Genomic DNA, 16,554 nt, shown 5'->3' on the forward strand with positions numbered 1-16,554 from the left:
CGCTCATATTATAAGGTAAGGTTATAAAAACCATCTTTTAAGATCATTTTAGTGAAAGTTTCATCCTTCAAGGCGTACCATTCACTGCTGAAATACTAAACAACCTGCTTCCATGGCCGAGATACAGGGCGCCCATATTATAAGGTAAGGTTATAAAACCACCATTTAAGATCATTTTAGTGAAAGTTTCATGTTCCTATCTCATAGAATTTAAGAACAATGATGAATAAATAATTTTCGAGCAAAATTTAAATGGCCGGCTGAATATATTACCGCAGGAGCCGCGGCCGCGGAATTTAAATGACCACGTCAAAGGGTTAAAGCTAGTCATCCTAATTTGTAATATATTGGAAGCTAAGGACAGGTTGTAATACACACTTTTCTGCTAATGTGTATTTTTAGTGTCTTCAGTGTGAACCATATTAAAATATAAGCTGTCATTTAGTTCATTTAGCCAAAGACTGGTCATTGGCAGGCTTTGGTATTAGCAGGTGGACTATTACATTCTGTTACCATGGAGTTAATTGTCAATACAATTCAAATTCTTGCCATCTGATTCTACTTCGTACATTATTCATACAGTATCCAGGTTTAAGCTTTTTATGCTATCCCTGTAACAGGCTGTGGAGGCCCATAGGTTTGTGAGATGTCGAGACTCCCACATTTTCTAGACCATCAGCTAACATATGCCAGTGAGGTTGTCAGCCTTATGTGAAGGCTGCCCTTTACCCCCAGGAAGATTCTTGGTATGACCCCAGGGCCATAGTGTGGCTAGAAGAATTAGGTCAATTGAAAAATCCTATAACCTCATCAGGAACTGAACATGCAAACTTCCAGCTTGTAGCATAGTGGCTCAACCAATTACACTATTGTGTGCCCCCCTGTTTTACCTTAATATTTTCTTTTAACTAAACAACTGCTTGCCTTGTTACTTACTAGATAGCCTTGTTAAATAAGTTGACTTGCCTTATTTACTTAGCTGCATATGAATCATGTGAACATTTGCTAATAGCAATTTTGTTTTTGTTGGCATGGTTTTGTAATACTATTTTATTTAGTTTTTAACAAGTTTTCGTGTATTTACTTCACAGTAGTGGCTTTGAAAATCTTAATGCAGTATTCAGTGTGTTCAAATATGTACTTTAGCATGGGAGTCTAGTTGAATCCTCTGTAGAACATGACTCAACACAACACAGTAAAACTGAATTCCAGCTGATGCACTAATGTATTAAACTGTAGAATATAAAGGGCTTTTAGGTTAACCTGTTAATACAGAACCCCTCATTGAAGACTTCGTTGGGGTGCAGTGGATTTGAATGCCAACCTGAAATGTTAAATGGGAAGAACTGAACACTTAAGATTACCGATTGAAATCACTGAAATTGAATGTTAAATGAGCAGAGACCTTAAATGAAAGAATGTTAAATGAGGGTTTCACTGTTTTGTGTTATATAAATGTTTCAGAGTGGAACAGATCCGTGCTATTGAAGAATAATAGAAAGATGTGTAACTTCATAGAATTTTACTGACAAAATGTAAGACTGCTTTTGCTTCAATGAGACAATAGTTGTTTCTTTATAGTGCTTTAATTTGATTTTTATTGCCGTTTTAAGCTTACGTATCTAGTAAGGAATGGTGCTAAAATGGGTTATTGCTTCTGGAGTCACTTAGTGCTGACTTACAAGCAAATTCAGTTGATTTGTATTTTATTTACTCATGATCATTAAAGTACCTAATATCTTTTACCATCCCGGTGTGTTTTAGTGTTCACAACTAGTGTGTTCAGGTTTTAAAGGTGCCTGACCAGATATGATAGTTAGTTACCGTCAACTCCTGGTTATTTATGGGCTGGTTATCTCTTTGAATAAAATACGGCAGATTAAGAATAATCTTTATGTTCTGACAGTGATTTGTGCCAAAATCTTTGTACGTTGATTCCTAGAACTTTGCTTAATCATTTGAAGTTGTGATTTGTAGTTCCCCTTTTTAAGTGGCATTCATCATATTAAGAGGGACAGAGTAAAAGGGGTTTTACTGTTAAATGAACTAGAGCCCTAGGAAAATCTGTTTACTGCATTCTGGGAAATGTATTTCTGGTCATATTTCACGTTTACAAGTACAGCCCCTTTCTCCATTAGGTCTGGTAGGTATTCAGGAACTGGTTATATGTTTGAATCTGTGCTCAGATTGGAACAAATTGGAACTTTGTACTTTAAATCTGTAGCAATTGTCAAATATCTACTCAATTTAAAGTCAGTACTAATACTTCAGATAAGTTTCTTGAATCAACATTACTGTGTACTAAACTGAGTTGTTATGCTTTTATCAGATAAAGCCACATTTCTTTGGCTTCTGGTAGTCCTGTGATTAATTCCTCTATCTCTGGTCTTGTGGTCAGAGTTCCTGCATACATATCCAGAGGTCCGGGTTTGATTCCTGGCACTACCAGATTTTCTAAGGAGTAGTGTGTTTGGAATAGGGTCCACTCAGCCTTGCGAGGAAAATTGATGAGCTGTTTCAAGGAAATAGTGGCTATGGTCTAGAAAACTGAAATTAATGGCCATGGGGATTTGTTGCACTGACCGCGTGACAACCTCTATCTGCTAAAGTTGACACAAACTTCACTGGCAAAGCAGTGGTCGCTCAGTTGGTATAGTTCGCTTGCAGACTCAAGCCATGGAGTTTTTTGTTTTGTATTCTTTCCATTACCAGGCACAAAAATCATCAATCTTTAATGATCTGAATAGCTGATACAGCATCATTAATTTAAACTGGTCTCTTTCTCAAAAGTGGTGTGTATTGAAAAATTACAGTTAATTAAAAAATATATAAATCAGATCTTTCACAGACTACAGTTCTACATATATTGTGTTGTGACAGCATGTTCAATTTCCATTTGCAGGTTTTCTCACTGGACTCACCCAATACATTTCAGTGCTTCTACAATCCGATGTTTACTGGTAGTCGTACTGCCAACATGGAACGCATGGCTGAACAGATAGCCACACTGTGTGCCACTCTTGGGGAGTATCCCTCTGTGAGATATCGCTCGTAAGTTTTTTTTTATACTAGTGGGCTGGGACTGAGTCCCTTGTACTGCAGCCACTTCTGGCCTATTGTACCAGCCCCAGATGATAGGTGAGGGTGATTGTGGAGCAATTGGTGGAATGAAGATTGGCACGGTAAACCAAAGTACTCGGAGAAAACCTGCCCCAGTGCCACTTTGTCCACCACAAATCCCTCTTGACCAGACCCAGGATCGAACCCGGGCCGCCCCCGTGGGAAGCCAGAGACTAACCGTTTGAGCTATGGCGCGGTCTCGCTCATAAGTTAGTAGTCAGAATCTCTGAAGTTAACAGATTTGGATATAGCTGACAAAGTGTGGCTGTCTTTGAATTTTTGGCAATGTTTAGGCACTGAGGTTTTGTAGTTGGAAACACTTTAAAATAAGAAAGAGCCCCAATATAAAAACCTTTACATAATCGCATTGTGTGTTTCTTTGTTTATTGCATGTAGTGGCTATGTATCCTATGGCATACTTCTGTGAACTGTTATAGCAGACATCAGTGATAATGGACAACCTTTCTCCCTGTTAGTCTGTTATAATGAGGGTTTACTGTACAAATACTGTTGCTGACATTGCTCATTGTCCCAGGTATATTTGATGTACATGACACTTCAGGAATTGACTCTTGATACGTGAAAATGGGAGTAGCGCCAACTCCTGAAGCACTGCCTATTTCAGAAATGCCTCAGACAGTGGTCAGTGTCAAATATAAAATTTGTATAACAGGCAGAGGGAGCTGGACAGATGTCACCCCTTTCTTCTCCATTCTCTGTGTGGAAAGTTAACAGTTATAAAACGCTGTATTAATTTGGATATAAGACATACATTTTTCACATTTTCTTCTGTTGAAAATTGAGGTGCTTCTTATATTTGAAGAATTATTTACTGGTCTGCAAACTGTCCATGGGGTGGCCTGGGAACAACGTATTGTCACGTCTTTAGGTTCGAATCTTGTTGATCATGTGTGTAAGTCCAATCCCACTTCTGACACCAGTGTAACATGTTTCGTTACTGAAGATGCCATTCGGATTGTTAATTGGTTTATTTAACAACCTGCAAGTATCAGCTACAATTTATCACAATACTGTTGCGGGGTTTCACACTTTATAACCTTATTCACAATAATCTGTTCACTCTATCTTCAGTAGTCTACACGTATTCACAGTACGGGAGCTATGTAAGTGTCGCTGTGTCACACACTCCCAATTACACAATTACACACATGTCCGGTTCTTCTTTTTGCGATTGCTTGCTATACTCCAACTGTGTCACTCCTGATCACACACTAACTTCCAACTGCTGACTGACACACTAACTCGTTCACTGCTGACTAACTCTCGCTTACTGCTCAGCTGGCTTTTATTCTGTTCACTGTTGCCTGTTGCCCATGTCAACAGTGGCGTTGCGTGCCATGTCACAGTAGGAAGTGGTACCACGTCACAGTGCAAAGGGGAGGGGAGCGCTGACTCAACCGCAACGTCACTGTGGCCAGAGCTGCCACGTCACTGCTGGGGAGGGAAGGGGTGTCCTCCATTGTGCAACAAGTCACACTGCTCCCTCCTTAAAGCTGTTCGTCCCGAATAGCCTAACGATGCACCCCCGTTCCTTTTCTTCCAAGGATGTGCTGGGTTGGTGTCCTGTTGTTTCGGCTACTCCTTGCAGCGACTGTTCTCCGGCCATTACAACCGCTCTCCTCTTAAGACCAGCTCATCTCAAGCGGTTTCCTGCTACGTGCCCAAAGATGCAGTTGTATCACATTCACTACTTCACTTTCTCCCATGGCACATTCACTCTCTCCGGGGAGGTCGGTGCTTCTATTTTAGCAGCTCCTTTTCTGTGTTCTGGCTCTTTTTTGTTTTGGAGGGGTTCGACACCTCCACAATGTCCAGTCCTTGGTCAAGTCGTTCTTCGGAAGTTCCTCATGTCGATGTAACACTACTTGAAGTGTTGTTTGCACTTGCTGACGTCGTCATTCCTCCTGNGTTTTTACTCATGGAAAGGCGTTTTTTATTTGATGTTGCATTCAGAAGAAAAGTTATTCTGGGTGCTGAAAAGATAGGTAATTGTGCAGCTGGTAGAAACTTTCTTTATTGCATTTCTTTGCATTGTGCTTGCTCATGCACTTTATTTTATTGGCTTGGTTTGTAGCACAAATTCCTACCTCCTTTTATATCCTAGTTACACACATGAGTGCTCAATCACAATTTTTATTGCATTTTTTCTTGTTACCTCTTGCCGAATTAGCCTGGTCTCAGGTGAATCTGACAGGGATTGTCCAGTGAGTGAAGTTAGCTCTTTTTAAGGGACACACATGAGTAGGTATTTTCCCCTCCACCTTGAGGACGGACACAGACCCACTTTCCAAAACGTGTTTTCTAGTTTCCAGAATACTGGATGGTGGAAAAAGTAATTCTGAGAGATCTCGTTTGTTTTGAGTGTAGTTATAGCCTGTGTTCAGTTTAGGTAATAGTGCACCCCATTTATCTTTTGCACCTTCTAACATTATAGGACATGATAAAATTAAAATGGTGGAACATAGCAAAATGTAGTAAAATTTAATTTATAATTTAAATTCCTGGATAGAACTGTGCTGAAAGCGCCAGATATTTATGAGGAAACTGCAAATTATTTGGTATTTAAAGTAGAATTAAATTTTTTAAATTAAAACAAAACTTTTACATGGTGAAAGAAACAGAATTGCTTTTCTTGTTTCTGTGAATCGGTGTCTTATTCACTGTTGAGATTTTCTTTGTTTATGTTAATATTATGTGTGTTTCTTTGCCCATGTTTATTAAAATTCACATTTAAAATAAATACATGCCTTTTTTTTTCTGAAATTGTTAATAGCTTTTGTTATCCTTTTAATGATATATAGAGATCAGTCCAAATCATTTCTAGTTGTGAGGACAGTTTGGGAAGTTTTGATGGGGAAAAAAAAAAGTCTTTTTTTTTTCTTACAGTGACTTTGATAAGAATGTAGAATTGGCACAGCTGGTGCAGCAGAAGTTGGATGCATATAAAGCTGATGAACCTACGATGGGTGAAGGTCCTGAGAAGGCTCGGTCACAACTGATTATTTTAGACAGAGGTTTTGATTGTGTCTCACCATTGCTTCATGAACTGACACTACAAGCAATGGCTTATGACTTATTGCCTATTGAGAATGATGTGTACAAGTAAGTGAAAATAAACTGCAGTTTTGTTTCATTCTGGTTTTGCTATCTTGGGCTTTGTGGAAAGAAGTTTGAGAGTGTTAAGCCATCTTAAGTAGGCATTGACTGTGCAGGACTCTTTTCTGAAAGACAAAGAGTTGTGACCTACAAAGTGAAAGAAGAATAGATCTTGGCACTGTGTGCACTTTATTTTAAATCACTGTGAATTTGTCTTCTACTATGCAGCTGAAATACTAGTTGAACAGTAATTTACTTTTGCTTACATGATAGTGTAGTTGGTTGAGCCACTATGCTACAAGCCGGAAGGTCGCAGGTTCAAGTTCTGATGAGGTCATTGGATTTTTTTCAATTGACCTAATCCTTCCAGCTGCACTATGGCCCTGGGGTTGACTCAGCCTCTAACAGAAATGAGTACCAGGAATATTGTTGGGGATAAAGGGTGTCTGGTGCATAGGGCTGACAACCTTGTCGCCATCTATGAGCTGATTGTTTAGAAAATGTGGGAACCTAAACATGTCACAACCCTATGGGCCTCCATGGTCTGTTACAGGGGTACCTTTACTTTTTTTTTACTGTGCAACTGAAATATTATTTCATCATCAATTTACTTTTGCTTGAAATAAAAATGATTTTTCAAACATATTTTTTTTTATCCTGCACATTTTAATCATTTTTCTTCAAATTTTGCACTTCATGTAAGGCAGCCTTGTAACCTACATGTTTGAAATCCACTCACTTCAAGGATAGTTATCTTTATTTGTGCCTGCTGATGCCTTTCTTATTCATTTCACAGATCATGTTCCTTTATGTCATAACTAAATTGGAAACTATAGGCCCAATAGATCACTGTGGTTGCGGTGCAAGGGCCAAGAAGGCCAACTCCTTATACATACATTCATTCATTCATTCATTCATTCATTCATTCATTCATTCATTCATTCAAATTGGAAACTACTGAGTAGGTTGTTAGATTTATGTTTATGAAGACCTGGGCTGAAGCTCAGCCAGGTTTCCTTTCCCAGTTACATGAATAACCCATGTCTGCTGAGGCAGCATTCTGCCACCATTTCAAGAACTCATGGCTGTTCTTGCAGATCCGTGCAAACCTAGTAAAGAGGTTATTAGTATTGGTAAAATTTCGTAATAAACATAATGAAAACTGGTTGTCAGCTGGGGTGTCACCATGCAGATAGGTGAGCCAGAGAGTTGTGAATAATGGCCTGATTTTTAAATATAACCATCTTCAAATCTTTAAAAACTGCAGCAACTGAGAAACGTGAAGTATTTGGCCCTAAAGGACAGAAAAGTGCAGTACTATATTAAAAGTGAAAGGTCACACTGTGAAGGTATATGGGTGAATGAAGGTATAGCTCCATCATTCTTGACTTTGGTACTAGATGGAGATGAATGGTCAGCTTCAAGCTCTGGCCACTGTACCCCAGGGAAAGGGTCACAGATACCCATTAGCTATGCAGCTTGGTGGGCCCAGAGCTGGTCTGGATACTGTGGAGAAGAGAAAATCTCTTGTCAACCCCAGCCTGTAGCCTCTTTGACATACTGACTGAGCTATCCCAGCCTCAGCAGTTTATATAGCAGATGTCACCCATGTGCCTTCGAATCTGTAATATTTTATAGCTGATATTTCAAGTTAGTGCAAAGAGAAGGAGCATTGAATTTCATATACTGATCTCATGTTTGTTGTCCAGGTATGAAGCTACAGCTGGTGCTCCAGAGAAGGAAGTGCTTCTGGATGAGAATGATGAGTTGTGGGTTGAAATGAGACACCAGCATATTGCAGTAGTGTCACAGTAAGTGCGTAGAAGTATCTACGTTTTGGTTGCTGTTTTGCCTTCTGTGGTAGGATGATAGTGAGGATGAAATATGTAAGTCTAATCTCAACAAACCCCTTGTGGAGGCAGGTTAGAGTACCGCCACTGCAGATCTGTGAGTTGTAGAAGGCAAGTAGAAGGGAATAAAGTGCCTAGGGGTATAACTGGGCCACCCTGTCATTGAGGGACATAACTGGTCCTCTGGGTTGGGGGTTGGGAACAAGGCTGATGACTATGCTCTTTAAAAAAATTGTTTGAGAAATCCAAAGTAGTGAAAACTGGATGATCATATGCCCAGGATTGGAAAGATCTGGCAGAATCTTCAAAGGAAGGCTGTGGGTCAAAAAGGGGTGGTTTGCCAATGATGATGCTCATGATGTCAGAAGATTAAATGTAGATTCTAGAGTATTTTTTTTTTGTTACTAATAATTTTTCTTGTTATATTGACTGTCTGTTTTTTTTTTTGTATAGGAACGTAACAAAGAATTTAAAAAAATTCATCGAGTCAAAACATATGCCACAAGGAGACAAGCAGTCAATGCGTGATTTGTCACAGATGATTAAGAAGATGCCACAGTATCAGAAGGAGCTGAGGAAGTACTCCACTCATCTCCACTTAGCTGAAGATTGTTTGAAGGCATTTCAGGGCTATGTGGACAAACTCTGCAAAGTTGAGCAGGTATGGCTTGGAAACTTTGGGGTCCTGTTGTGTACATACAAATCTTATTCCTCTGCATTTTATAAGCTGAGCTGCATTTTGTCTCCCTAGCTGTAGTTTGAATTGTCTTCCTGTGAATCTGTGCTCTATTGTTTAGTAATTATTATTATTATTATTATTATTATAATTAATATTTAGTAATATTAGAAGTCTTATTTTAAGCTCTGTTAAGGCGGATGAATGGTTTATCCTAGCATTCACATATTTGTCTATTTATTGAATAAATAATGCAGTCACTTCATGATCTTCATTTTTAGTTGCATGTTGTTCACATGAAATCTCCATCAGGACACTGGCTATTCTGACTGAGGTTTCTCTGCTTTCCAAGGTCCCCCCAGCCAAATGCTGGGATAATACAGTGATTAGGCCACAGTTGCTTTCTTCCAAATCCTTTCAATTCATCATTCATCAGTTAGTCTGCCATCTGATACTAAAAGCATGATTAAATAACTGCGTGACAGCAACAGTGGCGATCTTAATTTTGAATTGAATTAATTGGACATGTTGTTGCAACACAGGACTTGGCTATGGGCACAGATGCAGAAGGGGAAAGAATCAAGGATCACATGCGAAACATTGTACCGATCTTGCTGGATCAAGGGGTATCTTCGACAGATAAGATGCGCATTATTGCACTGTACATCATCTCAAAGAATGGCATCAGTGATGAAAATCTCACAAAGCTAGTCCAGCATGCGCAGATTTCTCCAGAGGACAGACATACGATCATCAACATGGCTAATCTAGGACTCAATGTTGTCATTGATGTAAGTAAATCCTAGTTATCATAATTTTTCCTCTCTGTAGAGTGAACCAAGTTTTTTGCATGAAGTCCATAAAATGAATACATAACACATCATGTCTGCCTATTCAAGTACATGTATAACCTTTGAAACAAATGAAACATTTTAAATAAAATTTAGTATGGTGGTGTCTACACTAAAGCTTGTCAGATAAATTTCATTTCAGTGCATAACATCCAACAATAACTGTTGCTTTGCATGTAGCAAACACTTAACGTCATGAATTTTTTAAAAAATTGGCGAATGACGTAAATATAGACCTCATTAAGATGTGTAACTACAAAATTTTGGTCAGAAAACCAAGACGGAAGAGATCACTTGGAAGAATTTGGCATAGATAGTAAGATAATATTAAAATTGGTATTAAATAGAGTGTGAAGGTGTGAACTGGATGCATCTGGCTCAGGATAGGATTAGTGACAGCTTCTTGTGAACATGGTAATCAACCTTTAGGTTCAGTAAATGGTAGGAAATTTGTTGATTAGGTCAGTGTTCCGTAACCCTTTTCTACTCGAGGCACACCATGAAGTATCCATGACTCAACACGGCACACCAAAATGTTATTTCCCTCAAAAACGCATATCAGACAATTAATATAAATATGTCACGTGATCAACTTATTACTATATTATTATTTTATTATCATTAAACAGAAATCGACTCGTGCTTTTATTAACAATTAATGAACTTTAATTCACTGTAGAGTGTAGAAAATACACTTCTATTACTGTTGCAGTAAATACAGTAATTCTACTCATAACTTTAATGTGATACTTGCCCCTGTGTAGCTGCACACAGGCGACTGATCCGTGGCGGAATCGTTGACAACGCAAGTCTCATTTCTTCATCGATGGATTTGAGCCGCTCCCTCTTTGATATCTTAATTTCAGTTAATGTCGAGAAGCCCAGTTCACACAAATATGTAGTTGAAAATGACAACAACACATTTACTGCCATCTTGGAGATAGGCTTGTATTCACTCCTTATTGTCAGCCAAAACGTATCCAAAGGCACTTTGAGAAGTTTTAGTTTCAATGTTCTGTCTGCTTTTAAATCTGCAAGTTCCTCTTGTATATTAATCGGAAGATGTTCTGAATTTGCAACAAATGGATCACAAACCCAGTTGAAATCTTGAACACTCTCTCAAAAATACTTATTGAATGTCTGCTGCAGCATTTCTAAATGTTCTTTAATTGTGTCCATCACCATTTTAATGCCGTCAGCAAGTGACCATACAGTCGGGAACATCTCAAACGACCCATCTGTAATTCTCTGTATCCACAAATTCAGCTTATTTACAAATCCTTGTACCTTATCCATATTAGTTAGTTTATTTTCGTTCCTGCCTTGCATCTTTCTGTTCAGCTCATTCAAGTGTATGAAAATATCGGAAAGATATGCCAACTTACATATCCATTCATCATCTGCAAATAAATCTGCGTACTCATGCCCCTCAACAGTCAAAAAATGCACGTACCTTCCCATTAAGTTCAAATATTCGCCTTAACACTTGTCCTCATGATAACCAAAATAGCGTTATAAAAGATGGAAACCCTTCCTAATCCCTGCAGTTTTAGGGAAAAGCACGTTTACAGAACATGCGGTAAGTTTATCAAAGAAACCACATAGATGCGAAAAAAATAAAAATAAATCAATAATGAAAACTATGATATAACAACAACTGTGAGTAAATAAATTACGTTTAATTTCTTAGAATACAACATTACTGTACATAAAAAATCACGGCATGTAATAAAGAAAAAACAAGCATCATTCTATTTAATCAGTGCAGTGGCTGAGAATAAAATACAAGCAAATGAAACACGGTAACTGGGATAAAATAAAACTAATTTAATTTGACAATTAATTTCTTACAATAGACAAAAGTTTGCGTCACATTAACCTTGTGACAGCAAACCAGCGTGCCGCAGAATACTGGATTAAGTGAATGACTTAGCTTCTCAAGAGGAACTGCGCTCCATGGAGTTAACATAGTTGAGATGTACAGCTTTCATTTGAAACATTTTCTGATATGGTAAATAATTAATGGAATGCAGTACAAAATAATTATTGATTCCATGCAGATGTCCGTAGTTTGATAAGCTTTGCAGTAAGGGATTTATGGCTATAATAAGTATACCTTGAGGCTGAATTGTGTGATATGTTTCACAAATGATTACTTATCCTTATGAAACAAGTCATCATTCCTGTTAACATTCACTGTATATCACAGTATGATAGGCCAAGCCCTGGATCTCTCTCAAAAATTCCTAGACGCCCAGTTCCACATTTGATTTGTGACAATTCGTTTCCAGGGCAATCGAAAGAAGATATACCAAATAGCACGTAAGGAACGTATCACAGAGCAGACTTACCAGATGTCTCGATGGACTCCTGTCATCAAGGACATTATGGAGGACTGTATTGAAGATAAGCTTGACCTTAAGCATTTTCCCTTCCTTGCTGGGCGTGCAGCATCATCTGGCTACCATGCACCTACAAGGTATGCAAAATTAAAAATGCATGTGTAAAACACAATTCCTACTGGAATTCACATGATTGTTAAATGGAAGTGAAGAATTCACAGATGTCATTCATGAATATCTAAAATTCTCTAATATCTTTCTGTCAGGTATCACATGTACTTGTATGATTTCCTCCTGTCTTTTTGAACATTTAATGGGGATGGGGGGTGGGGGAAGGAAAACTTGGAAAGGATGCAACTTCAGATTTTAATGCTCTTGTAAATGAACACTGATTTCCTTTATGTATGTTATATATACAGGCTTGTAATACCCACAATTTGCAGTTTGCAGTGGGAGTCCTGAAAATGAGGATTTATGATGCCCCTGGAAAGCATCTTTGGTACTTGTGCGATGTCAGTGCCATAGTTCGAAAAACATTGGTCTAGAGCGCTACTTACCGGCTGAATGACTGGCTAATTGAAATACATTTGCTAATTAAATAGGACTCCTGAATTGAAGAATAGAATTTTCATGATAAGATTTTTCTGTGTGCCAAATTTAAAATTTTCTCTCTTGAATGCCAGTTGTTCCTGTCTCACTGAACACATTGTAATGAGATCCCGGTAACATTTTTCTGTATGCAGTGCACGGTATGGACATTGGCATAAGGATAAAGGGCAACAAACTGTGAAGAATGTTCCTCGTATAATTGTGTTTGTTGTTGGAGGAGTGTGCTTTTCTGAGATCCGCTGTGCTTATGAGGTGACTCAAGCTGTAAAGAACTGGGAAGTTATTTGTGGTGAGTTTGGTCTTTCATATATTTGAGATTTTTATGGATTAATTTTGTAACATTTCAGCACAGAGTGTGTGAACAAGAACATAGCCAGGGCTCCAGAAATACAACTTACTTCTTACAGCAAGTCAATAAATTCCACAAACTCAGTCTCACCATATACTTCATGTGGAAATATTCTTAACGATGTTATAAGCTAAGTTACAAGTATTTAATATTTAAGATGAGAAGAACCGTATCAGTTCATAAGTTCTTATGCTTTCTGCCCTTATACAAGATACACAGTAATACTGAAACCATAATTAATTTATTAAATTTATAGTGGTCTACATATTTGTACTGAGACTATCTTTACCACTGGCTGGTCCAGTTATCTAGACAGTGGTAAGTGGGTGACTGTATTACTGGATCTGTGGCCAAAGCTGTGTAAAGTTTGATGACGCATGAATAATCGCAAGTGCAACACTAAGGATTTCTTTTCAGCTGTGATACTGATTTCAATCCAGATTATTCAGTCTCCGTTGGGGACACACTAGAGCATGTAGGTTTCTGCTTTCTGAAATGTGACACCATGTACTATGGCAGTTATCTACGAGACTATATGGTGTCAGATTCACAGTCACTACTGTAAGAACCTCAGAGCTCAGTCACAGTAGATCATAACTGACTGTGGCGCTAAGGTTGATTGACACTCACTTGTTGTTGTTGTTGTTGTTGTTGTTGTTATTATGTTTTACGTGTATATTAAGGTTATTGTGTGGTCTGTTACAAGGAACTATAGTGATGTAAAATTACTGCCAAGGGATGATGTGCCTACTCCTTTTGAACAGTTACTTGTCTATACTTCTTTTGGCTTATTTTGGACTTCACCCATCGTCTGGTATGTAAAAGACAAAAAGAAAAAAAACCACGATGTTTCGGAGACTGGATCTGTCTCTGTCTTCAGGTGGATAGGGAAGGATAAACCTTCTTAGTTGGGCGTGTTAGAAAGAGCTAGTCTCAATCACTAGAAGCAGGGTTTATCCTTCCCTATCCTCCTAAAGACGGAGACAGATCCAGTCTCCGAAACGTCGTGGTTTTTTGTCTTTTTGTCTTTTACATACCAGACAATGGGTGAAGTCCAGAAGAAGTACAGTATACACCATCGTCAGAGTCCTTCCAAGTCTATCTGAGTTACTTGTCTCTTTGATAGCTGTTTTATCTCAAGATTGCCTGCACAAATTTGGGTTCAACTGAAATTGAATAATCTTCACCCAGTATTATTAGGGTGATGAAATTGTGGAGGATGACATTGGTAGGTCATGCGAGTCAAATGAAAACATTAAATTTGTAGTAAAAAATCGAAATTTCGCGCCATTATCCTGTAAGTTGGCAAGCATGCTACAAACAGCGTGTAAAATGGCCTTTAGGTTGCAGCAGAGTGCAGATGCACGAACACCATCAAAGGACCAGTATAAGATGGCTGCCCCACTTGTGACTTGCACCAGGGAAGAACAGCGTTCTGGTATTCGGTTTTTGTGTAGTGAAAGTGTGAAACCTATTGAAATTTATCGAAGAATGAAGTTTCAGTATGGTGATGCACATTTCACAGCAGCAAGTGTACGAATGGAGTAGGAAGTTTGCAAATGGTGTGACTTCAGTGAAAGATGCTCCTCGTCCAGGTCAGGCAGATCGAGTTGTGACTCCAAAGAACACTGCAGCAGTTGAAGCCACAGTGAGGGAAAACCGCCGAGTGACACTAAATGAAATTGCAGCAGAAGGAAAGACGTTCCATTCTGATGAAGAGGTATGCCACATGGTGCATGAGTGGTTGCGTGACCTAACAAAACAATTTTTTTCTAAAGGAATTCATGCACTTTGTAAGTGCTGGAGCACTTGCATTGAGTGTGGGGGAGATTATGTAGAAAAGTGATACAGCTTTGTACCACTTGTGCACAATAAGTAATACTCAAAAAATATTTAAGATTTTCATTTGACTCGCCTACATATATATGGGAAAGATGAGAATATACACAGAATTTTATCTGGAAGCCTTGGAGGGAGACCTAGGCAAAGGTGGGAGGATAATATTAAAATGGATCTTAGGGATCTAGATTCTGAGGATGTGAAATGGAGTAACCTGGCTTAGGATAAAGTCCAGTGACAGGCTGTTGCAAACACTAATGAATCTTTGGGTTCTACAAAAGAGGGAGATTCTTCATCATCTGAGTGTTCATTGCCTGCTGAAGCACGATTCTGCTTCATGGAGTTGTGGTTTAGTAAAGTGGTATGTAGAGTAAAGATTGTTTTGTTTGTGTTTCAGGTTCGTCAAATATTCTTACGCCAGAAGATTTCCTAAGCGATCTACAGAAGTTAAGTAGCCAGTAAGTTACTGAGCAGTCTTACCGTCCCCCTCAGTGAAGCTTCTAGCCACACTGGTTGGTCGCTACTCTTTACCTTCCTTCCTTTCTCGTCATTCTCGCCGCTGCCGTCGTTGGTCGTGGAGCTTGCAGCTAGGTCGGCTTTATCTGGCTCCACCGCTTCTCCAACTCCACCACTTCTCTTCACTATGGAAAAGGGTATCAGGTCCGGGACTTGGCCTGATTTGTCTGTGGGTACAGCTGCAAAGTGAAGGGAAAAGGTGGACAGGGTGGGAGCTGATGGTGATCGGGCTAGTCGTGGTTGGCGTGAGACTCTGGCTCAGGTCGTTTAGGGCCTTACTCTGACGAGGAGAAAAGAACACACTGGACACACAGACACTTGGCACCACTTACTTTATTGATTTGTAATCTGAGGGTCACTGAGATAGAACTCAGGTCGTTATTTTACTATGATCTCCACCCGTTGTTCAAACACTATTTTCACTTAACAGATGATGGAGAGGGCTAGCCCCCGCGTCCGGCGACTTTAACTGTTCTTACGAGACTTTTTAAAAGAACTGACTCCCTGTTTTTGAAGATTCAGGGGTCCCGCGAAAATTTGGAGAACGCCTCGTTGCCATCCTCCAAATCTCCTGGTTGGCTGCATTTAGACAATAGGGGGGAGGGTTCGACAGAGTTTCTCATTCCTCCAATGGTCAGCTGTTTTGTGGCGAAAGTTGGGCTCACACGCTTTCACAGTCTTTCTGACCCGGGGTGGATTGAGAGGGTTCAATCTCACGGTCTTCAAAGGGTAGGTCCGTGAAGAATCGGGTGTTGAAAATTGGTCCCTTCACTCTACTATTGAAACAATTCGCCGCTCCTTTCTAAAAGCGGTTTTGAACATTTGGCGAGTTATGACCGGTCAGATGGCCATCTCTCTACATGACAAAAGGTTCTCTCCAATGTCTTTTGGACAGATTTCTCTTTTATTAGAGCATATGGCTCTTTCTAAAAGTAGGGAGAGTGTCGGGCTGGTTTGGGTTTAGTCCGGGGATTGTGACCCGTCATAAACTTTACCATCTCGGAACTGCAAAAGGGTTCAGGTCCCTCTGGTTGGAGTGGGGTGTGAGGTATTACCTCTGCTTTGATGTAGTGCCAAGTACTGACACATGTGAACAAAACATTGTAGTCCTTTGCATTGTATGGTTACAGCAGACTGGCCTAACATTGTTCCACTGGGGGACAGTTTACATGTGCATGAAGAGACAAACACATAAGTTCGAATGGAAAGTGCCGAAAATAGGAAGTGAGCATTTCTATTTTCACCAAGTAAAGCAGAAAGACTAAGCCTTGTAGTCTGTCACACT

General features: G+C 39.3%; 1 protein-coding gene across 1 annotated transcript in view; it reads left to right on the forward strand.

The window, feature by feature from the left end:
- LOC111864538 (protein ROP) overlaps positions 1–15,567 on the forward strand; it is a 26,489-nt gene extending 10,922 nt beyond the window's left edge. Inside the window, exons 5-12 of the mRNA XM_023851850.2 lie at positions 2,903–3,051; positions 6,028–6,243; positions 7,947–8,048; positions 8,541–8,748; positions 9,306–9,554; positions 11,906–12,093; positions 12,700–12,854; positions 15,151–15,567. Coding sequence (XP_023707618.1) covers positions 2,903–3,051; positions 6,028–6,243; positions 7,947–8,048; positions 8,541–8,748; positions 9,306–9,554; positions 11,906–12,093; positions 12,700–12,854; positions 15,151–15,215 — 1,332 coding nt within the window. The 3' untranslated portion in view covers positions 15,216–15,567. The remainder of the gene's footprint in view (positions 1–2,902; positions 3,052–6,027; positions 6,244–7,946; positions 8,049–8,540; positions 8,749–9,305; positions 9,555–11,905; positions 12,094–12,699; positions 12,855–15,150) is intronic.
- Positions 15,568–16,554: the final 987 nt, after the last annotated feature.

Source organism: Cryptotermes secundus, unplaced genomic scaffold (assembly GCF_002891405.2).
Source record: "Cryptotermes secundus unplaced genomic scaffold, Csec_1.0 scaffold1281, whole genome shotgun sequence".
Lineage (NCBI taxonomy): Eukaryota > Metazoa > Arthropoda > Insecta > Blattodea > Kalotermitidae > Cryptotermes > Cryptotermes secundus.